The 27,743-nt window shown below is 52.4% G+C and overlaps 2 protein-coding genes across 3 annotated transcripts in view; one reads left to right on the top strand and one right to left on the bottom strand.

Annotated features, from left to right (window-relative positions):
- Nucleotides 1-11,793, top strand: part of IL16 (interleukin 16) — an 82,585-nt gene extending 70,792 nt beyond the window's left edge. The window contains exons 13-18 of one of the 2 annotated variants that reach the window (XM_029238532.1): nucleotides 813-1,911; nucleotides 3,642-3,810; nucleotides 5,926-6,027; nucleotides 8,317-8,575; nucleotides 8,806-8,931; nucleotides 11,313-11,793. In XM_029238532.1, coding sequence (XP_029094365.1) covers nucleotides 813-1,911; nucleotides 3,642-3,810; nucleotides 5,926-6,027; nucleotides 8,317-8,575; nucleotides 8,806-8,931; nucleotides 11,313-11,506 — 1,949 coding nt within the window. In that variant the 3' untranslated portion in view covers nucleotides 11,507-11,793. The remainder of the gene's footprint in view (nucleotides 1-812; nucleotides 1,912-3,641; nucleotides 3,811-5,925; nucleotides 6,028-8,316; nucleotides 8,576-8,805; nucleotides 8,932-11,312) is intronic. The other variant, XM_029238533.1, reaches the window with a different exon arrangement.
- Nucleotides 11,794-13,954: 2,161 nt separating this feature from the next.
- On the bottom strand, nucleotides 13,955-27,074 carry STARD5 (StAR related lipid transfer domain containing 5). The gene is made up of 6 exons (XM_029239807.1): nucleotides 26,909-27,074; nucleotides 26,171-26,220; nucleotides 25,681-25,813; nucleotides 22,453-22,570; nucleotides 21,508-21,601; nucleotides 13,955-16,887 (listed from the first exon to the last, which is right to left on the bottom strand). The coding sequence occupies exons 1-6, from the start codon at nucleotides 27,005-27,007 to the stop codon at nucleotides 16,740-16,742; spliced, it is 642 nt and encodes a 213-aa protein (XP_029095640.1). The 5' UTR covers nucleotides 27,008-27,074; the 3' UTR covers nucleotides 13,955-16,739.
- Nucleotides 27,075-27,743: the final 669 nt, after the last annotated feature.

The raw sequence follows: 27,743 nt of genomic DNA on the forward strand, positions 1-27,743 counted from the left end.
GACGTCAGCATTCTTTAGGTCCTCCAGATTCCAATGTGCCAGCCAAGTTTGGGAATCGTTGTCACAGAGCTTCTTTCTACCTGGAATCCTCTCATCAGCTCTTTAGGTAGGGGGAATGCTCCTTTGCCGAGCGAGCTGGTTAATTCTTTGAGTAGGGAGAGCAGCAAACTCACATGACTTCAGGCACCGGATGGATGCTTTAATGTGGGAAATGCTGACCTGGTGAGGGTGAGGGCTGTAACTGCGTAGAGCTGGGGTGTGCCCCGTCTGAAGGCGTGCACGCCCACTTTTGCTTTTTAATGATATGGTGGTCCAAACCAAATACGGCTGCCAGTTTGTGACCCTTGGCTTAAAGTTTAAAAGGCAAGAGGACTGCTTTGGCCTTTAACGCTCTAGTGAGTTATCTAAGAGGTTATTTAGCGCAGTGGAAAGAATACGAAAGTGGGGAATCAGGAGACAGGGGTTCTCACCCTGGCTCTGCCAACAGATGACCCCTTACCCTCATGACTGTTGGGTTCCTCAATCATACAATGTCAGAGATCAGACTAGGTATTCTATGCGAACCCTTGTAGCTCTAAAATGCTGGGATGCTGTGGAGATGACTCACAGCTCTGGTCCTCTGGTTCTGTGTCCCTGCCTGTTCACACTTAGCCAGGTAATGGCACGTGGGGTAGCAGCTCACCCAACAAGGGATCCACCACTTCTGCTTATCGTCTCCTCTAGCATCCTTGCTATTCATCGTTGAAACTAGAACTTAGGAAGAAAACCCACGATCAGGTGTAACGCACAGCTTTGGCCTTTCTGCTCCCCAGTGACGCCAGCGTCTCCAATAAAACACCCACTGCTTAAGAGGCAGGCTCGGATGGACTATACCCTTGATATCACCGCCGAAGACCCTTGGGTTAGAATTTCTGACTGCATCAAAAATCTCTTTAGCCCCGTCATGAGTGAGAATCATAGCCACACGCCACTGCAGCCCGTCGTCATGCTGGGTGAGGAAGATGGGATTCAGGGCCACCCAGATGGGACTGTGCCCAAACTGGACACCACCGGTGGCGGTCCCACAGTTTACAAGTCGGCAGACGGCAGCACGGTGAAGAAGGGTCCTCCAGTGGCCCCCAAGCCCACCTGGTTTCGCCAAAGCTTGAAAGATTTGAGGAATCGTGCCCCAAGGCAGCCCCCAGAGGCAGCCTCCCCCAGCCAGCCAACACCCACCTCCAGGGAGCGCCCCGGGCCACCCCTACGGGCCTCCTCTTCCATCAAGCAAAGGATCAGCTCCTTTGAAACCTTTGGCTCTTCTCACCGGTCTGACAAAGGAGCCCAGAGACTAAGCCTCCAGCCCTCCAGCTCCTCCGGGGCGGAAGCAAAACCTCCTGGGGAGCAAGAGGGAGGACGGGCTTCTCGGGCTTCTGGTGTCTCAGGGCGAGGGGCTCCCCCCGCCGTGGAGCAGCAGTGGCCAGAGCCAGAGCAGCTGCCCCCGGCCTCCCTCGCAGTCCTGGAGGCCAGCGACCCCGGTGTGCCGGAGCCCCCTTCCCCCGGACAGCAGCCCGGTCAGAAAACCCTCTCCTCGGACCCCGACCCTCTCTCAAGGCTGCTGGCGACGCAGATGGAGGGATCTCGAGGCCCAGGGGTCAAGATACCAAGCCAGCGGGCACGGAGCTTCCCCCTGAGCAGGACCCAGTCCTGTGAGATGAAGCCACTGGATGAAAAGACCAGTAAACTCTACTCCATCAGCAGCCAGGTGTCATCGGCTGTCATGAAGTCCCTGCTGTGCCTTCCGTCTTCCGTCTCCTGTGGCCAGACCTCCTGCAGCCCCAAGGAAGGGGCGTCGCCCCCCATGGCGTCCAGTGAAGATCCTGCTGCAATTAGCTCTGCTGAAGCTCCTGCCTCAGACACGGGCTTCTCGCTCAAGTGAGTGTCTCTGCCCAGTGTTGAACTTTCTTGCCTTTCTTCCCCTTATAATCTATGTCTTGTAAAACATCACTCAGGTTTGCTAAAGGATTGTTCCACCTGTTCTTTTACACGCGCGCGTGTGTGTGTGTGTCACACCTCTGCCTTCCGTATTAAGGAGTTTTCACAACACCCGGCCGTGGGAGGGGTGGGAGGTGGGGGACAGAACTGGCCCCCTGCTGATTTCCACGTGCATATCTGGAACTAATGCACCTTGGACATATCCGGCCATTGCTCAGGAAGACCCAAACGAGGCCAGGAGATGATCCCCTGGGGGTTCTTGCCACCTCCCTCTCTCCAAAGAAATCCACCTGTACTCTGCACTGGGTTCAGCCCCCTGGCCTGGGAGTTCGGACGCCTGAGCCCCAGTCCCATCTCCCACACTGACGCCCTGACCATGAGCTGGTTCCTTCCACACTCCCCCTCGGTTTCCTCTTCAGTTGAAATTAGGAGCTGGGCAAGACCTGCTCCACAGAACCGGGGGCGCAGGGGGCTCCCAGCAGTGCCCCAGAGCTCCTGCTGCAGGGCTGGGGTTTAGTCTTCCCTCTTGAATCAGAACAACTGTGCATTGATCAGTATTCTGTATTGTTCTTATATTGCTGAGAAATGTTTGAGACTCACTGACCCAGATGTTCCATCAGGTTCCAGCTACTGTGATGTTGTTCTATCAGGTGCCAGCTACTGTGAGGGAACAGGAGTGATCCTCCAAAACAGCGGTCCCCAACCATTTTGGCACCAGGGACCGGTTCCGTGCAGACAATTTTTCCACGGACCCAGGGGGAGGGGGAGGTTCAGGCTGTAATGGGAGCAATAGGGAGCGAGGGGGGCGGCAGATGGAGCTTTGCTCGCTCGCCCGCCACTCACCTCCTGCTGTGCGGCCCAGGGGTTGGGGACCCCTGCACCAAGACACACCCGGATCAGGGGCTGAAGAGCCAGACCAACTCAAGCATTAGAGTTGGTCAGTGGTAGAATCGTAGCCTTTAATATTTAGGCTTCCCCGGAGCTTGCTCTTTCTGGCTGAGAGTCTGTTCTTCTTCTGGAACTGCAAGGCTCACCATTAGCATTTACTGCTGTGAGACCCCATCCACCTTTTAGCAGTAAAGATCTGTCAATCAGAGGAAGGAATAATCCCTATCACCCAAACCACAGTTTCATGCAAAATAAGAAGTGTCATTGCAAAAAATAGCTACAGGTACCAAAGTGAGTTCAAAAGAAAAAGGAAGGCCAGCTGCTAGCTAAGTGGGCACCATTTGTAGTGATTAGGTGCTAAGGTAGGATAGGCAGGTGCTGACAACATCTGTGAAGGAGACCAAGGTGAGTGTGTGTGTGAAAGGACATCAGTCTTGGTGGCCATCTAGGTGCAGATTTGTCCAAAGCATCAGTTATACTCTGGGGTGAGGTGCTGAGGTTCTGAACACAGACTTTGGAGTCAGACACACCATGATCTGTGATTTCAAGTCCCAGATCTCAGCCTTTCATAACCATGTGACCATAGACAAAGTTATTTCCCCTCCCTAAGCCCCAATTTCCTCATCTCTATAGTGGAGGGATCCTGGTATCTATTTGTGCATTTGTTGCACCAAATAATAGAATGAACGTTAGCACCGTCTTGGAAGAGAGTAATTATGCTAAGGATGTTAGCTCTCATCAATATCATGATTCATACTGTGTGCGGGTCCTCCCTATGAAAGCCTTTCAGAGCTGAGAGAATACACAGAGGGTCTCGGTGAGCCCACGGAAGCTGACGGCTCCGACCGCTGCGCTTCTCAGTCTGGTCAATCAGTTATCTCCCTGCTGAGCTCCGAGGAATTAAAGCAGCTCATAGAGGAAGTGAAGGTTCTGGACGAAGCAACATTAAAGGTAGGTTTCTTTTATAAGCACTTACAGAGATGAAGGCCTTGCTATGAGCAGTGTGGTCACCTCAGGTGGGCCGGAGGGGAAGCAGTGCACGCTGCCCTGGGCTCCTTGAGGTCGAGAAGGGAGTTCCCAGGGGCTGACACCAGACTCGGGTTGTATCCTGCCCGGGGCAGAGGCGTGGTGTATCACTGGACCACAGTAAGACCTTCCGGTGTAGGGAGCTTTGTAGCTCATGAAGTGCTTTCAGTCATAGACTTATTGTATCTTTTTGACCCTTTAATAAATGAGGAAGGCGAGGTTCAAGGTCGCAGAGCCTAGGTTTTCTATCTCCACGTTCCGTGCTCTTTCCACGTCCCACGGGCTGCCTGCCCAGTGTGCGTCTCCAGGGAGATGCTGCGTGGGAGTGAGCCATCCATTTCAAGTTCTGATCTCTTGCCTGAAGACTTGCCTGCACACCGAGAGGTGACTGATCCCAGGGCTCGTAAGGGTTCCCACACTTCAGTCAAGTCATTCTGAAAGTCCCACTTCCCCTATGCCTTCAGAGCACGACCCAAAGGTGCATGGAGAGGAAGTGGTCAGAAAGAGCTGAGGCCCATTCAGCTCAGATGAGCATGGGCTCATGAGCCTTGCATCCGCCTGGGCTCCCGTAGTCCATACAGGCTTTTCGTGCTGGAATCATCCAGACTGGGATGAGAGGATAAGGAGGGACCATAGCTGGTGCTCCCTAGATCCAGGGTATGGGTGAGTCTGACAAGATGCCCTGGGCCGGGATTCATCCTCTGGGGCTCTCACTCATCACCTGTGCACTGGGACCATCCTCCCCAGGGCCTAATTCAAATGAAATAACAGAGGCAAAATTGTTGCGTAAAATACAAAGAGCGGTCCTGCCTGGGGTGTTCCTGGGACAGTATTTGCTTTCCAATTTGACAAAGGGCTCTTATAGGGCAAGTAAGCTGACACTTGGGTCAAAGTTGGGAGATTTGGGCCAGTGCTGGCGTAGAGGCGGGACAGTGAGGTCCATTCATCCCTTCATCCTTCCTGGGTCTCGGGGACTCCAGGTCAAATGATCATAGAGCCAGCTGTGCAGCAGATGCTCTGGTGGTGCCAGAGCAAGTGAATTCTTTGACATGAGGTTTTTCCCTTGCGCTGAGGCACAAACTGGTGGTCCGAGAGCCTGCAGGTATATTTTATGTGGTCTGCATGGTGCTTTTTAAAAAAGTATCGTATTCTAAATATTATCAAACCTGAATCAAAACCTGGATTTCTGGCTGCTCTCTTTTTATAAAAGGAACAAACGATCTTGTAGCACTGGGTCTGCATTCCTATGTAGCCGTGGGTCCTCTTAAGCAGATGTGCTCTCAGGTCTCTGCAGTTCCTGTCGCTCACATCTGCCCATTTTGCTCTTTGAAGTCATCCGCCTGGGTCCTGTATGCATTTGGGTTTGAGACCCCTCCACCATCGAGACCGGAATGAGGGTCTCTGACTTTAGACACTGCAGAGCGATTGTTCTGGCTCCAGCTGAGCCCAGGCGCAGGCCGGGAAGTACTGTGTGTGCCTGGGTGGGCGTGTGTGTGTGTGTGTGTGTGTGTGTGTGTGCGTGTGTGCGCGTGCATGCACGCATGTGTGTTCTAGGGCAAGGAGTCAGCTGGGCTCCTAAATGCAGCTGCTGTGCCACATGGAGCAGCAGGTGTAAAGACAGAGCAGCCAACTTCTGCAAAACAGCACTGCTCCCAGCTGTGCTGACCCAGAGTCCTACAGGCTGACCTCATCTTGTCCCACGCCAAGGTGCCAGAGCTGTGTTATCTCACACGCTGGGATTTCCAGCTGACTTAGTAGCACCCAGCCCTGTCTCCGTACAAATGTGGATGTGGATTGCGTGAATAGGAGAGGAAAAGAACTCTATTGGTTGCCTTATGCACATTTTTTTTTTTCTTCTGAGCTTCCCATGACTCCAGGAATTATAGTCTTCTCTTTACAAATGATGAAATGGGTCTGACATACCTGGGAGCGTGGCCAAGCTGGGGTTTGAGAACGAATCAGCCTGATGTTGGAACACTTGTTAAACTGTTCACGCTGTTGCAATAAAATGTTTTTTAATATATATGTTTCCTTCTGCAGCAATTAGACAACATCCATGTTACCATCTTGCACAAGGAGGAAGGGGCTGGCCTTGGGTTCACCTTGGCAGGAGGTGCGGATCTAGAAAACAAGGTGATCACGGTGAGTGGCCCAGCCATGGGGGCGCGTCAGAGCCAGAGGTGATGGCCCTGGGAGGGGGGAGCACTTACTAGGAGAGATCAGAGGAATGCATGACCCCAGGCCACTGGGTGTGAGGTTAGGGCAGGAGCTTAAGATCCTTTTCAAGAAGCTTTACAGCCGGGATTGAAGACCTGCCTGTGATATGTCGCATAGCACACCTAGATGGAAAGAGGCGTCACCTGGACAGAAAGAGCCCTTGGGAGGGCAGGTCTTGTACAGGAGGCTGTTTTCCTGGGTTTGCCCACTGGGAGATCGGGGATGTTAACATGCACAATTGCAAAGCAGATCTGATGGTTGGTTGAGGGCAATGGGGCCCAGCTGGAAAGACCAGGAACTGCACAGCACAACCCAGGATGCACACGAGGCTTCAGATCTCACGGTCGAGCCCCCTGTTCTCTCAGGACCAACTAGAGCCCGGGGTGAGACTGGGGAAGGCAGCGGTCCTGGATCATCTGCGTCTTCCCCTGTGGACCCTGTCTTCTTGGTCCACACAGTCTGTCAGCATTGGCTGCTGCCCTCTGCCCACTGTTTAGGCCACCTGCACCTGACCCAGATGGCTTCTGGTCATCCCATCTTCATGGACCCAGCTGTGACATGGCTGCTTCATCTCTCCAAAGCTGGGTGCACTGGCCTCACCCCCGTGGCTGTGTTGTCTCAGCATATCCTTCACGTGGACTCATCTGAACTCCCTTGCTCAGCTGAAAACAAACCCTCCAGCTCACAGGGGCAGCCAGCGTTAAACACACCACACCCCCGGGCAGTGGTAACTTTGCCCATTCCTATTGGTCACTTCGGAGTCAGTTGTGTGTGAGCAGCAGCTTCCTTCTTTGTAAGCAAGCTCTCTACCGCATAAAAGCACGTAAAACCAATGAGGACCTGTTTCTGACACTAAGCACGTAGCGGAGCATCATAAAGACGTTCCTGATGGTGCAGTTTGCTTTCTATTTGAAGGGAAGAAAAGAGAGCTTGCCTGTGGCAAGAGTACTTTGGATCTGTGGGTCTTTCCTTGAGTCGGGACTTCTCTGCATCCCATTTGCTCGCCATCCCTGAGACACTGCCTCAAAAACCAGGAGCGATACACACCAGCTGATCATATGCACCAGACTTCCCTTTTCTCCTTCCGTGTTTGAGCGCTTCCCTTCCTTTCCAGATTCATTAAAAGAGAACTAACATTGAGCACCGTCCATGACCAAGAGCAAGCTGGACTCTCACTGGCATGTTCAAGTCATCTTCCCCATACCTCAGGATGGGGAATTGGTGGCATGTATGCTTCATTTATAGAGGACAGACTGAGATGCAGAGCAGAGATTCTGCTTCCTACTTGGGTCTTACAACCAAGGGATTTTGACCACATCTGACCCCATAACAGACTTTTTCTAACACTGAAACAGGTTAGAGAAACAAAGAACCTTGTTCAGATGATAACAGCAAAACAACACGTAGCAGGTTTAGTGATTGCCCATCCATGCTGTCATTCAATCCTCTTAATTGAGCACATTAGAATTTACATCATTAAAAAGGCTGAGGCAAAGACATGAGATTTTTTAATCCCACATATTTTTCAGAAAGGGAATGGGGGTGGGCGATGGTCCCTTTTAACTGGAGTTAAAGGATCAGAATTTCCAGGGTAGGAGTTTTAAAAACGTCTAGACTTCCTAGGATAGGAATTCTGCATTCTGCAGAAGACGGGGCCTGAGAGTTTCTCTATGGAAAAAAGGATGCTTCGCTGAACCTTTGGGGGATCACTGTATTATACGGCCTGTTCTTAGAGAATGATCATGCCAAATAGCACTGTAGAGTCTCTAGGATTTTTTTTTTAAACTGTAGGCATTTTCAGAACTTGTGTTTTATCCAATGTTCTTACTTTTCTTAGACTTCAGAAACTTTTCTTACACAATACCTATTGATATGGCACAGAATCAGTGCTTGAATTAAAGTACTCTGGGAAATTCTGATGTAGAGCACATAAGGCAAAAGATTTTAACTGAATGTTAACGAATTGTAGTGATATAGTCTCGGACATTGTGTTGGGAAGGATTCTGAGGGCCAATCTGGCCATTTTGGCTAATGACCTCTGGTCTGGGTGGAGGAGGGAATGCTGGCTAGCATCCCTAATCTAGGACACATTTCATCTTATTTTTTTGGCCCAGGGATCTGCTGGGTTTGACTAACTGGTTCAGATCCTCCTGCAGCAAGAATCCAGATCTGATATGGTGATTCCCGGCTCCTGACTTCCTTTGGTTTGCTCAGGTTCACAGGGTGTTCCCCAACGGGTTGGCCTCCCAGGAAGGGACTATTCAGAAGGGCAACGAGGTTCTCTCCATCAACGGCAAGTCTCTCAAAGGGGCCACACACAATGATGCTCTGGCCATCCTTCGCCAAGCTCGGGACCCCAGGCAAGCCGTGATTGTCACGAGGAAGCCAACTGTGGAGACCACGCCCGCCCTCAGCTCTTCCACAGATTCTGCAGCCTCAGCCTCTGTGGCCGGTGACGTTTCCATAGATTCCTGTAAGTTCTCCCCACATGGTGGGAGCCCCATGGGCCACATCACCTTTGGACAGGTGAGGCCCGTGCCGGCAGGGCTGCGCAGTCATTTGTGGCCCCCAGAACACGTGGCCTGGCTTGTATGCCGCCCGGCACACATGCCTGGGTTTATCCGTACACATGCACAAGTTTGCCGGGAGCATTAGCCAGGCGCACTTGAGAGCATCCCTAACAGTCCCCCTGTGTTTTCTCAGCAGCAGAGGCCACAGTCTGCACAGTGACCCTGGAGAAGACCTCTGCAGGCCTGGGCTTCAGTCTGGAAGGAGGGAAGGGCTCCCTGCAAGGGGACAAGCCTCTGACTGTTAACAGGATCTTCAAAGGTGCGGTGTGCGTATGCCTCTCAGCCTTCGCTCCAGTTGCGGGTGTCCGGCCAGGCCCCCCAAAGGCTTCTGAGCACCTTCTAGGCCATGTCGGTTTCCCACAACCCCAGGCCCTTTTGGGAGGCAGGCAAGCCTGTTAAGGACTCCACTTTGCTTTTTCTCCCTGTTCTCCTTGGCTCAGACATCCCTTTAATCTCCCTGTTTTACTGGGTCCTTGTACGTGACCCAGCCCTGGGCTTGGTTCAGCTTGGCAGGGCCGGGGCTAGCGTGAGGCAAGTGAGGCACTGCCCTGGGTGCAAAATTGAAGGCGGCACCGAAATATTCAGTAATCAAGATACATACTGTTTCAGTGCAATATTTTTAAAACTCGAAATTAATTCAAAAAATCCACAATGAACAAAATATCAAGTTGTAAAACAAAGACAGTCTGACTTTCCAGGTGCACAACTCAGCCTTACTCACCTCACCCTAATCCTGGACCTGTCTGCTCCTACCTTTATTCAGAATTTTGAGATTTTGTTCATCATGGACTGGGGAGCAAGCCAGCCTCTAGTGGGGGGTCACTTGGGTTTTCCTGTGAAAATCATGAATGGCCTGCAGCTGTCACAGGCAATCACCCTGATTCTTCACTGCGTCTCATGCTGGACGCCCCTGAGTCACGGAGCAGGGAGCTGTGGACAGGGGGTCACGTGGCCTGTGCTCTGGTCTAGCTCTGCTTCTAACTTGCTGAGTGACTGCTGCCTTCTGCGCCTGAGGCTCCTTACCTATAAGAAGAGGTGTGGGTGTGTGTCTGAGGGCTCTCAGTACTGGGACCAGAGGCCCTCCCAGCTCTGCTCCCCAGCCCCCAGGCGCCCCCACTGCGGACTGGTTTTGTTAGCGGGGAATCCGTTACCTGCTGAAACCCCGGGGGCGGACCAAGGCTCACGTGGAGCTTCCCCAGAAATCCACGTTGACTCCAGTTCTGCGAAAGATTTTTTTTTTTTTTTTTTGCAGTACGCGGGCCTCTCACTGTTGTGGCCTCTCCCACTGCGGAGCACAGGCTCCGACGTGCAGGTTCAGCGGCCATGGCTCACGGGCCCAGCCGCTCCACAGCATGTGGGATCTTCCCGGACCGGGACACGAACCCGTGTCCCCTGCATCGGCAGGCGGACTCCCAGGCACTGCGCCACCAGGGAAGCCCTGCGAAAGATGTTTTTAACTTTGAAGGTCAACTTGGAATGAGCGTAGGGCTCAAAGTCGAGAGACCTGGATTCCAGTGTTAGTTCTGCCCCCAGTGGCAGCATGACCCTGGGCAAGTCCCTTCACCGTCTTGGCCCCATTTGCTTACGTGGGGATGTAAGGGACCAAGGGAGGTGGATTCTACAGCTGCACCACTCAGCAGCTTTGGAGCTTGTGTGAGCTACTTGAGCCGTTGGTTTCCTCCCACGTGGAAAGGGAATAGAGCATACATACCTCATAGGACTATTGCCATAAACGCCAAGTGTTAACACAGTGCCTGTTACATATAATTGCCCAATATATTTTAGCTAATTTTATTTTTTTTTTGAGAAATGTCTGCTTAGATACTTGTCCCATTTTATTTAGTTATTTATTTATTTCTTGGCCGCACCGCACAGCATGCGGGATGTTAGTTCCCCGACCAGGGATCAAACCCACGCCCCCGCCCCCCGCCATGGAAGCGCGGAGTCCTAACCACTGGACCGCCAGGGAAGTCCCTAGCTATTTTTTTATTATGATCATCATTACTCTTGTCTTTTACTCTTATTAAATATTTGCAGATATCATTGTGTCAAACAGATGGGAAATTTTCTTTCAACACCAGCGGTAAAAGGGCACTCTTTCCCTACGTGACTCTGAAGGAGTGGGAGCCGTATGTGATTATGTCCTCTTTACGTGGACCCAGGGGTCCTCTCCAGGCCATTCAGAGCCAAAAGCGCTGTGAAGATTGTTTCGTGAACATCCCACCAGCTCCATTCCCACACCACCCAATGCCCGGCCACCTCATTAGGAGTAGAGAGACCACATGTGCGGGGGAGGGGTGTTGGGTATTGGGATGGTATCCAAGGAGGCTTAGAGGAGGACCCGGTTCCCCAGGGAGGTCTCCCCAGCCAGGCTCTGGCTTGCAGCTGCTCGAAATCCCCCTTCTCTGGGGACAGCGTGGGCCTCACCTCTCCCAAGGGCCACGGAGAGCTGGAGCCTGGTGTGCCAGCCTTGAAGTCACCGTTTTGTGAGACGTCTCATTTCAGAACGGCCACCGAGTTCCGGAGGGATGGGTGCCAGCTGCCTTCTGAGCTGTCCCGGCTCCTCAGAGACCAAGGGTAGGAAGTAACTGCTTGTTCCACTGTCACCTGTGGGACCCATTCTCTTCTCTCTCATCCCAGGGGCGGCCTCAGAACAAAGTGAGACGGTCCAGCCAGGAGATGAAATCTTACAGTTGGCCAGTACTGCCATGCAGGGCCTCACACGGTTTGAAGCCTGGAACATCATCAAGGCGCTGCCTGATGGACCTGTCACTATCGTCCTCAGGAGGAAGAGCCTCCAGTCCAAGGGGACCACAGCTGCTGGAGACCCCTAGGCCCAGCGCCAGAGCTGACACCAGAGCCAACTGCGTGCAGCTCTCCACAACCGCTAATTCTCAGGGTCACTGCTAACCCCACCCCGATGGGGGAGAGCACAGGCGTGCTTCCTGGTGGCTGCTTGCCCACGTCCGGACGGACCTTCTGGAACGTCACCCAACAAGCGGGCTGTCCCAGAAAGTTAGGGCAGAGTCACAGTGGGGTGGCTGATACAAACTACAGACTATGTCTAGAGAGAGCTTACTGATAGTATTGTGGTGCTGTAAATAAAATGGATATATGACAACTGGATATGAAATCCATGTTTTGCTTTGCAGATCTTCTAAGGACCATCACTGTGTCTTGATCCACCCCAAACAGCACCCTTTGTTGTTCCCATGACTCTGCAATGGTGGCAGATTTGGAGGGGGCAGCACGTCCTGGTCCACTTGACATCAGCTGGTCCAACTCAAAGGCCGGAGGCTGGAACCACCCGAAGGGTCACTCGCTCACTCACACATCGGGCCGCTGATGTTGGCTGCTGGCTGGGAACTCAGCTGGAGCTGTAGGCCTATACACTGCAGGAGGCCTCTCCCTGTGGCCTGGGCGTCCTCACAACGTGGTAGCCGGGTGTCCCTCGGAGAGTGTGAGAGCCACGTAGGAGCTGCATCCTTTTTAAGACCTTGCCTCTGACATCAAATAGCATCACTTCTCCTATGCTCTATCAGTCAGAGCTGGCACAAACCTGCCGCAGTTTAAGGGGAAGGGAAAGATTGCTGGGGCTGTTTTTGGAAAATACAATCTAGCACACAAAACATTTGCAAAACTGGGGCTTCCCTGGTGGCGCAGTGGTTGAGAGTCCGCCTGCCGATGCAGGGGACACGGGTTCGTGCCCCGGTCTGGGAGGATCCCACGTGCCGCGGAGCGGCTGGGCCCGTGAGCCATGGCCGCTGAGCCTGCACATCCGGAGCCTGTGCTCCGCAGCGGGAGAGGCCACAACAGTGAGAGGCCCGCGTACCACAAAAACAAACAAAACAAAAACATTTGCAAAACTGGATTTGGTTGGGTTGGAGAAGTGCTCCTAGCCAGGGTGGTACCCGGTGGCAGAGCGAGTAAACAAACAGTGGAAACTCCACGTGTGCTCAGCTGTGCCAATAGAACGGACTAGCGTGAGTCTGAAAGAGTACAACACGATGGCTGCCGTTTAACTCCCACGAGCCACGCACCGTGCTGGGTTAAGTGGACACTGTCCTTCGTAATCACAGCAGTGTCTACAGCGTGTGGTATTGTCCCACTGTATAGATGAGGGTACTGAGACCCAGATGTAAGAGGCAACTTGTCCAGCCGGTAAATGATATGGAGAGTGAGTCCTTTCTTCTGTGGTCTGGGAGAGACTAACAGGCCAAGGTACTTTTAAGTTTGGTCATCGCTTAAAGCCTGATTGTCAAGCTCGGGACAAGGAAGTGCATTAGCAACACCCAGCACCCCCTGACGAGGCCTGAACAGTGTGTCAGCCCTGCTCCTGGCCCTGCTCCCGTGAATAAGGGTGTGAGGGAGGACCTGGCAAGGACCACACACACGACACAAAAAGTCCTTACTCTTAGGCCAGTATCAGAGGGGCCATTTTTTTTTTTTTTTTGGCGGTACACGGGCTTCTCACTGCTGTGGCCTCTCCCGTTGCGGAGCACAGGCTCCGGACGCACAGGCTCAGCGGCCATGGCTCACGGGCCCAGCCACTCTGCGGCATGTGGGATCCTCCCAGACCGGGGCACGAACCCGTGTCCCCTGCATCGGCAGGCGGACTCTCAACCACTGCGCCACCAGGGAAACCCGTAGAGGGGCCATCTTAATGTCATCCAATAGCTTCTCCAGGGTCCACAGGAAGCTAAGAATCTGCTTCCTGGCAGTGAACTCTTAGAAAACTCTCCCGGGGAATCATAATCTTCATGCAAGCCCCTTTAGTGACTTCACCACAGTGGGTGCCAGCTCAGTGCCCTATTCTGCCTGAGAAATTATGTGCTCAGAGTCATCTGCGTCAAGCTCTAGAGGAGACAAGAACTTGGAGATAACCATTTGCGTCAGCTCCTTAGATTTAAGAGAAATGCTGAATTTGAACATGGTCTGACAATGAAAGGTATGACCCCATTCAACACCCACCCTACCGGATCTTACTGTGTGCCTGTCCAGGGCTGGGCACCCAGGCCATGGGATTCAGTGGGCACACCCCTCACCCCCGCAATCTCACGTCTGCACACAGTCATGTTTCCTATAATCGGGTTATTGTTTTGAGTCTTATCAAGCAGCCAGGTGATGAATGTGGACCAGCCTGGGGAAGGAGAGTCTTTCCATCAGGACTGGGAGGTGGTGACATGGATGAGCGCAGTGCCAGCCATGGGCCTGGGGCACGGAGAATGCCTCCTTGGGAGCTCAGATGAATCAAGTGAGTGAGTGGGGCTGTATGAGGACTCACAAGCAGCCAGGGTGTGCCCAGGCCCTCCCAGGAACCCCTTCTGTCTCTGAAGACCCCCTTCTCCCCCAGCTCACATAGAACCACTGAGGACGCTGCCACTGCCAGCTTTCCAGTTTCAAATCAAGAATCAGCAAGAAAGGGACTTCCCTGCTGGTGCAGTGGTTGAGAATCCGCCTGCCAATGCAGGGGACATGGGTTTGAGCCCTGGTCCGGGAAGATCCCACATGCCGCGGAGCAACTAAGCCCGTGCGCCACAACTACTGAAGCCCGCACGCTGCAGCTACTGAAGGCTGTGTGCCTAGAGCCCGTGCTCCGCAACAAGAGAAGCCACCGCAACGAGAAGCCCCCGCACCGCAATGCTCGCCGCAATTACAGAAAGCCTGGGCGCAGCAACGAAGACCCGACACAGCCAAGAAATAAATAAATAAATTTATTAAAAAAAAAAAAAAAGAATCAGCAAGAAGGTCTTAAAACAAAAGCTCATCCATTTGAGCGTCATGATGCTGCAGTTTACAGGTGAGGTTTAGTGCGCCTTGGCCACCTTCTTCAGAGCTGACAGCAGGCAGAGAAAACAGTGCCTTTGCAAACAATGATTCCAGTCATCCCCAACACCGCAAACGCACAAACAACAATCCCGGATCTACTTTAACTCTCCAGGGAAATGAGTCCATCCAAGAGTCTCTCCCAGGCAGCCCTCGTTCCTGGCTTTGTACAGCATCTCACTGATTCACCATCATCATCTCACCTGCATGGGCCCTTAAGCAGGCTACCCCAGGACTGGTATTCATGTCCCCAGATTTTCTTTAAAGACAGGAAGCCAAAGCACAGGAGTGTTAAGTGACTGTCCGAGGGCATCATTTCTAACTGGCAGGGATGGGACCACTTGCACGTTTTCTGACTCGGTCCAGTGCTCAAACCAGTTTAACCCACTGCCAGCAGATGCACATAGGAGCAGTGCAGGTGCAGTCCATGCAGTGGGCCCAGTGAGATGTGCTCTTGGGAGGCTGACCTCCCCTCCTGGCCAGATGGGGCAGCACAGGTGGCTCCATCTTGGTAAGACCACCACCTTCCTGGGTCTCCTGGGCTGGCGTGCCCAGAATTGGCTGGGTTTGGGAGATCAAATTGTGATGAGTTGATACAGAACGACGTCTGGCACAAGGTAAGGACCCATTAAGTACCTGGCGAATGAATGAATGAAATCTAAGTACATATAAGAGTCCTGGAGGGCTTCCCTGGTGGCGCAGTGGTTGAGAGTCCGCCTCCCGATGCAGGGGACACGGGTTCGTGCCCCGGCCCGGGAGGATCCCACATGCCGTGGAGTGGCTGGGCCCGTGAGCCATGGCCGCTGAGCCTGTGCGTCCGGAGCCTGTGCTCCGCAGCGGGAGAGTCCTGTGAAGGTTTCTTGATGAGAAGAGGGACTTAGGGGGATGATCTTCATGGCATGATTGTGGGATCTGCAGCTGCATTAGAGCTCAGAAAGAAGGCTTTCTAACCCCCTGACACTGAGCTTTCACGTTTTAAAGCTTGCTCAGACCTCGGCACATTCAGAAGACAGGCACCCCAGGACTCAAAGGTGGGGAAGCAAGATACTCTGATACGAGGAGAACGTTTTCCATCTGGAGGCGCAAAGGCTGAGGACTCTGGAAATTTTCTGCAAGGGTGCTAGTAACCTGAGAAACTACAATACGAGGGCACTCTGGTCAAACACACGTGGGGCCTCCCTCACCAGCAAGTTGGTGGGCCCATAGAGGAGCTTGTGAGGGAAAGTTGGAGAATTCCACACAGGACTGTGTGGCCCTGGCCGGAAAGAAGGACAGGGAGTCGTGTGGCTGCTGAAGCCCCTTCCAGGTGGCAAGGCCGTGCTCCCTGGTTCCGATGATGCACCGGGCTGGGCATAGCCCGTTCCGGGTCGTTTCATCTTGCAGCAGGGCCTGGGGGGGATTTTAGCCAGCACTGCTGGGGGTGGGACATCTGCTCTTCTGTCCTTCCCGCTGACAGCAGTATGGGCTCACCAGGTCCTGGAGGCCAGAGGACTCCTGTTCCATCTTCTATAACAGAACACAAGAACCACAAATGCCCAGGGGAGAGGAGGCTCTCCTCCAAGTTCCCCTTGTAGGTACCCTGAGCCCAGAATCAATTCCAGAGCGCTGCCTGGGCAGATTCAAACGGCCTGGTTTCCCTGGGGCACCTGAAAGCTAACTCATGCAGGGGAAAAAGAGAGAAAAATGATTTGAATAGAAGAGACAACAAAAGGAGTATTGAAAGTGTTTTTTCCTGAATGCTTAACTCATTTTTTAAGCATCATTTTGCCAAGCTGACGTCTTTTAAGGGGGAAAGTCTGGCACGGTATCAGAAACGCACATCCGGGGATCTGTGGCACAGGACTGAGAGCTCAGATGCTACCAAGGGGCTGGGCCAGGTTTTCGGGACTGATGGTGATTCTTCTCAACAAACGGGGAGACATGGTCTCTGAGAGTGATCGGCACAGAAAGGCTTTGGACCCGCGAGCATCGCACGGTGCCCGGGCAAAGTCCCTGTCCGGTGGCCGGGGGGCTTGGGGGGCACCCTGCTGGAGGAGGGGTGCTTGGGAAATGGCAGCCCCACCCAAGTGGAAGGAGGCGCAGGAGGGGCCAGGGCTGCCTCTGGCTGATGTCTGGTCATTGGTGGGTTCCAAAGGTAGAGCAGTTCCACTGGAGCCCGTGTTCTCCCAGGCTCTCCAGCTGCGTCCCAACAACGGCAGCTCCGCACAAGTCATGGCAGTTCTCGGCCCACCAGCCAGGATGTCAGCCATAGAATTTCTTCACTGCTTTCTGGAGGTTGGCGTAAAACCCGGCCATGCTGCGGGGAAAGAAGGAGTCCACCACGCCCTGCGGAAGGTAACCGCTGAGGTCGGTCTGGAAGAACGTGACCAGGCTGGTCTTGTTGGGCTCCCTGTGAAAGCAAGGCCAGGGCTGTTATGTGTCTGGAGCAGAGAGCCCGCCCAGGGGAATGGTCCAGACCCAGGGGTTTCGCTGGGTTCACTACCCAGGGCAACCCTCTGGACCTGCTTCTTTTCAGGATGGAAGCGGGTCCTCTCGTGGATGCTTCCATGGCCCCGCCAGGCCGTTGAGCGAGGACGACCCCCCACTTCCAGCCCAGGAAGGTCATTTGTTCCCTGTGCCCGATTCACTCGGCAAAGGCTTTCCTCCGAGAACTCACTCCTGTACTGGGTCCTGGGAGGAACAGACACAATGTTGCACTCTGTCCATTGAGGGCAGCGGTTCTCCAAATGGTCTGGCAGCTCCTGGGGGCTCCTGACACCCTTTCAAGGGGTCTGCAAGGTCAGAGCTATTTTCATCACAGCACTAAGATGTGATTTGCCTTTTTCACTCCCATTCTCTCAGCGTGTACTTCACTCTCACAAATTTTCTCTTGGCCAGGACCATGAGGGCATGGGCTTTGTGGAGACCACTGAGCATTTTATTTGAATGGAGCTGTCAACAGCTTCCGGGGGACGTTTCCAGAGGCTACATGAGGTGTGATATCACAACTGAATGCAGAAGCAGATATGAGCTTCTGTTACACCTGACATTAAAGAGATTTCCCAAAATGTCAAACAGGGCCACTCTTCACTCTTGTTCCTCTTTTGAAAAATACGGTTACTTTTCACAAAAATATTTATGGGAACATATAATACACGTATTCTCATTATTTTAAAAAAAATGTTTTTTAAATATCCCAGTTTTAATTTCAAGTATAGTAAATACTGATGGATATAATCCACATGAACAGAAGCCCTTTGATGCCCTGAATAATATTTAAGAGTGGAATGGAGCCTCAGACCAAAAGTGTGAGAAGGGCTGACTTAGAGACCTGACGCATAACTCACGCCCGTGTGAAGGGGCTTCGGCTGGGGTTGGCAGAAGCCCCGAGGGAGGCCACAACACGGAACGTGGCACAGACCTGTGCCGAAGTCGAGAGGCGGGGTCCGCTCACCAACCCAGCAACTCAGCGGACCTCCCTGGGCTGCACACGTAGTGGCCTCATGCTCAGGGGCACAAGGGCAGTGAAGCCCACCAGCGGGAGTCAGATTCAGTGAGGGGCACGCACGGGAGGAGGTGGGACCCAACTTGGTAGGGACAAGGGATCTTCAGTGTCACAAACTTCCCAATTGCCAGGACAACAAAGGCACGGGCTTTGCGGAGACCATTTGGCGTTTCATTTCAATGGAGCTGTCAGCAGCCTCAGAGTCTCAACAGGAACCCCACGGAGCACTGCACCTGCCCATCAAATGTTTCCTGACATCCTGGAGGTCAAGGGCCGAGAAGTGGAGACCCTTTAGAACCTTGCTCTCCCTCCCAGATGCACAGACAGGGCCGGGGACCAGCAGATGAATGACAGTGCAGGACAGTGCTGGCTGGGCAGGCTTCTCTCTTCTGCTCATGTCTTCTTTGCACAGAGCCTGAACTCAGGGTGGGGGTGGGGCACAGACTGCCTTCCATCCCAAAGCCTCAGCATCACCGGACTCTATTCCTTGCTCACCAACCCCCAGCCCCTCCACCTTTGCTGGGACCTTCTCTCTTCTCTCTGTTCCTCCTCTCCGGGCTCACTCAAGTCCTCATACTTCTCAGTGCTGTCCTCTTTGGCCTGAACAGGTGAGGGAGAAAGTCTGCCCAGTGACCATGCTTTCCTGCGGGTGAGGACGGGGCTTGGTAGGAGGTAAACACGCAACAGGCCGGGTGGAAGAGGCAAACTCGGTACCTTACAGAGTGGTCACGGTGAAGAGTGTTTCTCGCTTGGACATCATTAACAGAGCGGGCAAAGGGGGGCTCAGAGAGATGTTGGAATCACCTGGTCTCCCCATGGAGAAGGCTGGGGTAGATAACGGTGTCCACCACTGGTCCTTGTTGTAAGGATTCGTGAGCTAACACGTGCAGAGCACTCAGCAGACTCGCTGGGCACACAGCAGGGCTGCATTCACGATGTGACTACAATAACCCTGCTACAAACACCAGCCCCCCGCCTGCAGAACAACCAGAACCCGACAGCTCTGCCCTGTCCGCTGCAGCCACTCGACTCAGGCGCCACCATCCCTCACCTCTAATTAGTCCCCTTGCTCTGGCTCACAACCTCGCCCACTCCAGAGGCATCACAGCACTGGACACACAGCTCAGGGCACATGCTGCTCCAGACTCCCGGCCAGCTCCCCATTCGATTCCGAGGACAGCGCCCACGACTCCAAGATGTGGGCCCTGCTCCCTCGGTGACGGGATCTCCTTGCCTTTCCCCCTGCTCACTGCCATCTGGCACAATGGCCTCCATGCCATTCCCTCAATGCCCCTTGCCTTCCCCCACCTCAGGGACTTTGGACCTGCTTATCCCTCCGCCAGGAACGCACTCCGCCCAGCCCCCTTCCATCCCCAAGGCTCCCTGTGCTGTGCTTTGGTCAAACGTCCTATCAGGGGGCCTTTGGTGACCCCCCAGATGTCTAGCTCCCCCATCCCTCCCCGGCACCTTTATCTGGTTTCAGTTTTCTCCAAATCATTTAAAATCTTATCATTACAAGCGTGTACATCTGATATAATTATGGTGCTTGTGTTTTGTCTGTCTACCCTGCTCCCACTAGAATCTAAGTTCCAGGAAGGCTTATCTGTTTTGAAGGGTCAATATCTAGATTAAGAGCATAGATTTTGGAGTCAGATGCTATAGTTTGACCAGCTCCTGGCTGTGTGATCTTGAGTAAGTTACATAACCTCTCTGTGCCCACAGTCCTCATATAAAAAATGAAGGTAATAACAGTACCTTAGAATTGTTATAAGAATAAAAATGAGTTAAATTATAAAATATAAAGAAGAGTGCCTGACACACAGGAGTGATGTATAAACATTTGCTGCTGTTCCTGTCACGATTAGTATCACTTCTTGAATCCATAGCACCTAGAACAGGCCTATATTCATAGAGTGACGGGAACCATCACAGTCACAGGTTTCAGATCCACATAAAATGCTTTCAAGCGAGCTGAGTCAAAACCTCCACACTAGGGACTCCCCTGGTGGTCCAGGGGTTAAGACCCCACGCTTCCACTGCAGTGGAGGCAGGTTCCATCCCTGGTCGGGGAACCAAGATCTCGCATGCTATGCGGTGTGGCCAAAAGATAAAACAACAAGAAATATATATATATATATATATATATATATATATATATAACACATTGGGAAGAAATATTTGTAACATATATAATAAAAAATGTTTTTAAAATGTCTTAAGAAAAAAACCTCCACACTAGCTGGGTTTTGACTCTAAGTGACCCAGCTACAAAGTCTGTGCAATCAACTCTTGCTATCTGGAATGAGGCATAATGATACTCATCAAATTGTATGTTCTCCCCAAGGAAGACATCCGTAGAATTCAGCCCCTAAGGGGAAGGTGGTCTGACTCTTATTCTGAAAATTCCTCTGTGTTTGTGTGTGTGTGTGCGCATGGTGAGGGAAGCTGTGTTGGATTGCAGCTATGCTATTATTTTCAAACTCATAAAGTTTTGCTACGTTTAACAGAAGTCTGCCACAAGATGTCTGAAAAGCCAGCTTAGTCAAAAGTGTTATGTGGAGGTGTGGGATGTGGGTTTTCGGTACAATGCTATGGCACCAAAACCCTTCTCCTGGGATTGTGCGGTGACAGCATCGATGTTTCCCCTGCTGGTGTCTGTTTGTGGGTTGCAGGGTGACAGGGACAGACCCTCAGGTACAGTTTCTTTCTTTGTCAACTTGAGTGGTTCCCAGGATAAACCAGTGACCTTTGGGTTATTATTACACGGAAAGCTCCTGGTAAAAACCTGGCCCTGGTGGTCCAGTGGTTAAGACTCCACGCTTCCACTGCAAGGGGAATCCCTGGTCAGGGAACTGGTCCCCTGGTCAGGGAACTAAGATCCCTGGTCAGGGAACTAAGATCCCGCACGCTGCTCGGTGAGGCCAAAACCAAAAAACCAAAACCCCCAAAAGAACCTGGCCATGACCTGCGAGAAAATAGGGACAGAACCATTTCTGAGCTCAGTTCTGGGGCTGACTCACGGTGTGCTCTGAGAATCGCCCTTTAGCCCCGAGCATCTCCACCCCATTCCTCGGTGAGGGGTGAGGAGCACCGTGTGGGATTCGGGGTGAGGACAGCTAAGCTCTTGCCTGCTCCAGGCTGGTGGAGAGCACTCAGAACATGGGGGAGAAGACTGGGTGCCCAGGGCCCCCATGGCCAGCCTGTGAGCCTGCACAGGCCACCTAACTTCCCCGAGCCTCAGTTTCATCATTTGCTAAACGGCACCGTGGCATTTGCTCAGCTTGCCTGGGGCCAGAGGGAGGGTTCCTCGCGTCAGAAATAATGACACTTCCTCACAATTCTTTCCCACATGCCTAGAACTTTGGCGTGTTACATCACCGATGTGTATGTATAGGGTTCTGTAACATCAAGGCCTACAGAGTGGCAAGGCATTTTTATTACTGTGAATCATCATTGAGTAGACTGTCCTCAGTGAAGCCACAGTTAGGTCTGGGCGCATCATTCAATCCAAAAGGTTATCCTTACCCTGGCAGAGGTCCACAGAAGCAACCACAAGGATGGTTAAATCCTCTCACATAACCTGGCTTTGGGGGACACAACAGATGCTCCACACTGGTAGCTGGAAGACAGAGAAAGACGCTCAGTGAGCTACAACTTCGGGCAGTTGGGCCACTGCCACTGAAGGGCCTTACCGGGCACCCACGGTGGGTACAGACCAGTCATCTGGAGCCCAGGCGTCAGAGGACGACCCTGCCACTTGGCCCTGAGCTCTTCCTACTGCCACCCCCCGTCCCTCACACTCACACACACGTTCACACATACTCGTGCACACACACACACGCACACACTCATGTCCACAGCTTCCCCAAGCCTGCTGGAATATTAGAGAAAACAACATTTCAGACTATGAGGCCTGGGGGCAGGAGAACGAAGGGACCCCTCTCAAATCGCAGCCGAGAGAGGTGTGGATGGACACACAATCTACCCCCATGTGGAAGATTCAGAGGAGTGGCAGGCGCTGTGACTCTCAGTGGGACGCACCATCAAAAGTGCAGAGGCAGGAACTCTGCTCCTCGTGGGAAGGAGGGGAGCGGACAGCCCCACAGCCCTCTCGGGACGGAGCTCCGTGGGTGCAGGGAATCACCGCACCCTGGGGTTCCCTGAAGCCAAACCGTACCCCGCATGTCTAGGGTGCAAACTATGCGCCTCAGCAGGGATGAAAACGGGGTGCTGACGAAATCTGCGATTTATAACTAAATTACTAGTGTGTGGACTCTCCCACCTCAGACCTCCCTGGCACAGAATCTCCCCAAACCTGACAAGGGGAGGCCGGCACAGAAAAAAGGACCCAGGCTGTGAGTGCTCCAGGGATTTCCAGCTGGTCGGCTTTCCTTGAAGAGCTGGGCGGGTGTGGAGGAGGCAGAGCCCAGCATCCCCCGAAGGCTTTGTAGCAGCCCTGCCGTCACTCACCATTGGAACTGATGGTCCCATCCTCATACGTCTTGACCAGCACCAGGTCCACAAAGTCTCTGGGAGAGATGAGCTTCATGACGGCCGAGGGGGTGGTAGTTCTGCTGACGCACTGTGTCTGTCAGAGCAAAGGGGGATCCAGCTGCGTCTGACGGCTGCGCATCTGCTCCCCGCCCCAACTCCACTCGGAGCTCATCCGCCCTGTCCCAATACCCCAGGGTCTGGAAAATGGGAATAGCACTGACAGCAGGGTGGCGCTGTGACCTGGAGGGTCTAGAATGAACTTTCCTGGACGTGCCAAGGGTCATGGCAACACACCCAGCTCGTAGAATCCAGGGTTGTGACACGGGCTGCCCATGGCCAATCAGGACCACTCTGAACTTATGTCTCAAAAGATCATGAGAGTTGCCATTAATTGAGCACGTAGTAAGAGCCCGGCTGGACAAAGCTCTCAGTGGTCCTTTGCAACTGAGAAATAGGTTTCATGAACCCATTTCACAGGTGAGGAAACTGAGGCTTGGAGAGATGAAGGAATTCACCACAAAGCTCAGGGTGGAGATGAGGCCTGAATAGGGCCAGGAGTAGGGTGAGGCAAGAGAGGCCATTCCTTCCTAAGGCCGACCCAGTACTTGCCTAACCCCGAGAGCAGTGCCTCCTTAAATGTGTGTCCTGGGCAGCTTTCTGGTTTCTCCCAGCCCCAGCCCTGGGAGGTAGCACCCCTTGAACTGCACTCCATCTCAGAATATCCCACCAAGTCCATTCTCCCACTTTACAAGCCAAGGGCCCTTCAAACCCACCCCATGCTTTATCCCATGATTCCCCTCCTCCAGCAGGACCCCAGTCCTTTCAAGGTCACAAGGTACAGGTCAGGCCCGAGGATGGGACAGTCCTGGGGAGACCTCTGGGGAGCAGGCGAGAAGGTCTCTTGCCTCTTTGGCTATTAAGACTAGGGGCACCGTGTGTTGCTGAGAAAACTCTGACCCTGGGTATGAGTCTTCCAGGTGGGCATGCAATCTCTGGGGGCACTTGAGAACTTTCCAGTGGGCTCTGAGAGCACTGGGAATCAGTTTCCAGATGGCTCATCCTCCATGTGTCCTTCCTAGAATGACCTGCCTGAGAACAGCCTGCACCTTCATGCAGGTTTCCCTTTCCCACTTGAAAAAGGTGCCACATACCCCACCCATCTAGAATCTTCCAATCATACACTGTCCTAGGGTGTAAAATCCCCCAGGGGGCCAAAGGGACACTGAGGGATGCTGATTTCAATATTTAACCGAGGCACTGCACACTGGAGTTAGAATTTCCATGTTTTCCCCTCTCTTAAAGCATATATTCTTTTTAAAGGCCAAACCTTGTTGCTAGAAACAAGGTAATTTTGCCTTTTCTGAATTCTAGTATTGTAGTAGGAATGGCAGAAGTGATGAGATTTTAAAAAAAGTAACTATACAGCTTCCACTCCTGATTATTGCTACAAAACGCATCAATCCTGAAAGAGAGTGTCTGGAGAACAAGATGAAGAGGACATATTGGTAAGAAATGCTGAAAGCGGCAGCACGTGTTATAACTGCCACAAACGTGTGCACAGGGCTCTGTATCTCATCCATCCACCCATCCATCTACTATCTATCAATCTTAGAATTAGGATATTTGAGATTTGTCAAAATCACGCTGTCATCCTGTTATTACATTTCCATTATGTTTCCAAGGGCATTAACCCATGTTTCCTCAACTTCAAGCATTTGTGCATAATTATTTGTATACTATCTTCATAATTTTTTCCTATCTCTGGTAGCACCTATCCTGTTATTCACTTAATATTTTTATCTAAATGTGCTCACTTGTTAAAACTTAAACTTATTTTAAAAAGGAAGCTATTTAACTACTGGAAATGAAAAAAAGGTACCACTTGGCAGAAATAAAAGACAACTGCAAATATATATATATATATATATATATATATATGTATACATATACACACACACAAGGGATTTTTGGGTTCTAATTCTGAGCCTGAGGCCAGCTGTCTGTTTGTTATGATGGAGATTCGCAAGTGTTAAACAGGTGTCAAAGGCACATTAGCACCTATCCCAGACTTTTCCCTTCAAGTTATCAGAGAGATTGAAGATTTGAAATGGGGTGACCTCCCTGTGTGTGATTCAGTTTCAGCTTTGACTGTTAAAGACCTAATACACTGAATCACCTAGTGCCCCAACATTATGTGCCCCACCCTTCAGGAAACACTGACATAATTTGTGATAATGAACTGAAATGTGAATACTTGGTCAAGGTTAAGAACACTTGGGTCCTACGGATTGACCAGTAAAGAACTATGGCTTGAGGTTTCACAGCACCATCTACAGAGACACCCAAGAGGGTACCATGTCCACAGATGTCAAAATCAAGGCACCATTCAAATAAAAAAAAGCCGGCAACATTTCCCCAGGGCAACTTTTTAATTCGTTTTGGCTATATTTTGTTTTGTTTTTTCTCCTTAACTTCTATAATCAAAAGGAGGTGGATACGTAATACTACAGAGGATCCCAGGGCAGGACAAACTAGATCTTTGCTGTCCAATATGGTAGCCACTAGTTCCATGTGGCTACTTAAATTTACATCGAGTCATGAAAATTAAATAAAATTAACAATTTATTTCTTCAAACTAGACACCTTTCAAATGCTCTGTGGCCACGTGGGGCTAGTGGCTACCGTATGGAACAGCGCTGTTGGAGAATATCTCCATCATAGCAGAAAGTCCTCCTGGGCAGTGCTAGAGTAGATACCACACATTTTACCAATGGAGCAACTGTCATCCAGCTTCTGCCACCTGGCGCAGCGCTACGGCTGGCAGAGGATCCTGACTCTTTGGCCAGGACTCAATTCATTACCATGGTCCCAGTAACGGGCAATATTTCAAACTAGAGCGGATGTTTCCAGTCCAGGCACTGCTTCAGCATCCTCAGAGCTAATGTTCACTCTGCACTCGTGCTTTCATCATCCATCGCTATGTTCTCTCAGCTCTGTATAGGGCAGCTCTACCTCTCTGGGTCTCATTGCTACCTACCTGTACCTGGGCTGAGGCTGGGTTTGAGTGTCAGGCAGTGGGCGACCTGTTTGCTGGGCTTCAGGGGCTCACAGTGCACTCCTCTTGCCTAAAGGTGTCACTGACCCCCCGCAGAGGGAACAGAGTCAGGTTACTCTCTCGTGATAACAGTGCTTAGACAGACTTACATCAGTGATGCTTTCGATAATTTCAAGGCTGTTCACATTCTCATCCCACTGGTCTCGTAGGGTCCCAGCAAGTGGCTTCACACAGCCCCACACCTGCTCTGGTGTCCCATTCACAATGCCTTCTCCTCGGTACCTGCAGCACAAAGAGGAATGTGACCCCAAGGCATCAAACTTGTGTATCCTTGTTTATATTACATATAAGGACTAGAAGTCACGTCTGTCACTGTTCTTTAAGACAGCCTTGCAGAGAAGGGGCTGACATTTACCAGCCCACCTCCCCTCAGGCCTGCAGGAATGGACGGAAGGCAAGCTTTCATAAGAATATAGCTTGAGGAAATGATGTAGTTAAACACGGAAACTTTTCTGGAAGGTAACTGGCAAGTTGATTCCAGGTGCTAGGGTTGACTGGAGTCTCTTAGGAAGCAAACCCACAGAAACAGCAGGAAAGGTGTGGCACCTCTGACAAGCTTTGAACAAGGGGTGCACTTACAGGTTCCCTGGAAACTCCACAGACGGCCTCCAGGAAACTGAAACTCCGTTCTGTCAAAAGGCACAGAATCGCAAAATTTTAGAGCTAGAAGGGCCCTTGGGAGATCACCAGGCCCAATCCCCTGTTTTACCGAAGAAAAGTCGAGAGCCCCAAGAGGTGCAAATCTCCAAGGTACCCAACTGACATGAAGCAGAGTGGGGACTGGTCCAGGACAAAGCTGCCCCCAGGAGGATGTGATGGACAAAGGGATCTTATGTGGCTGACTGGAAGAGCACTGGGGAGTTTTCAAACCACCTTAAAAATCACCATGCATCTTGTTTCCTCGGGCAATTTAGGTCTGTTAGTTAAAAATCCTGTGTCCAGTGACCAGCACCATCCCTCTGCCACCTTCCTGGGAAGGCAGAGGGGTTCCTGCCCTGAGGAAAGGAGTAAAGGCTTTGGAGCCTGGTGCTTCCGGTTCCATCCTAACCATTTACCAGACAGGTGACCTTGGCCAAGTCTTTCAAAGAAAGGGACAGATACTTATCTCCGGGGGGGGGGGGGGGGGGGGTCATTGTGTGCAAAAACAGGCCCGATAATTTTTTAAGGAAACAACCCCCAGTGCGATCTCCTCCTCAGTCTAGCTCCGGAGGATGGAACGCAGAAAACCTCCAGGAGAGAGCAGCCTGGGGGCTTCTGGAACCCCGGCCCCAGGGAGCAAAGGCCCCTCGACCCCTTCCTGCCCAGCTCCTCACTCACGCCTTCCCGGCAAATCTTCCATCCTGACTCGTCTCGCCGGTACTGGAGCATCTTCTCCGCCACCGCCTCGCTTATCTGCGCGGCCAACGCCGGGTCCATTGCGCCGAGAACTGCGCGAGGTTGCTGGCTAGCAGGTGCGGTGTGCGGTGGCGGCCGGGCACTTAGGTATGAGAGGCCGGAAAGCCCGGGCCAGCAAAGGAGCCCGGAGTCCCGCCCCCAGCCCCGCCCCCGCTCTAGGATTGGCTTAGACCATCAGACAGACCCTGCCCCTCTCTGAGATTGGCAGGGCCGGAGATCACCGGCCAGTCACTGCAGGACGCCCTCCGCCCCGACGGGTCCAAGGCGCGCCCCGCACGGTCCTGCAGGACCTGCTTTTCGCCCGTCCCAGCTCAGGGAGGGGCTCTGGGACTCCGGAACTTGAGAAGGCCAGTGGTAGAGAGCCAAGTGGGCCGGGCCAGGTCGTGCGCAGCGTCGTAGACTTGTGTAAGGAGCGTGGACTTGTCTTGAATGCACAGAGGCTTTCAGCCAGGCGGGAAGATGGAGAAATTTCCATCCGAAATACCTTTCTAGGGCGGCTGTTGCAGGGGTGCAAGAGGGAATGAGCGTAGAGACTGGGAGCCCCGTTAGGAAGCTGCTGGGATAGTGGGAGAGATGGGGGTGGCCTGGAGCAGGGGCTGGGTGGTGGGGGTGGAGAGAAGAGGACCCCTCGTAAAGTGCTTAGAAGGTAGAACGTAGAGATCTCTGTGACAGATGGTGGAGGCCGGAGGAGCAGAAAGCATCGTGACTCCCACCTTATGGCTTGAGCCACGGGTGGCTTAGCTGAGCTGGGGACAAG

Source organism: Monodon monoceros, unplaced genomic scaffold (assembly GCF_005190385.1).
Source record: "Monodon monoceros isolate NGI ecotype Baffin Bay Population unplaced genomic scaffold, NGI_Narwhal_1 Super_Scaffold_21, whole genome shotgun sequence".
In the NCBI taxonomy this organism is placed as follows: Eukaryota; Metazoa; Chordata; class Mammalia; order Artiodactyla; family Monodontidae; genus Monodon; species Monodon monoceros.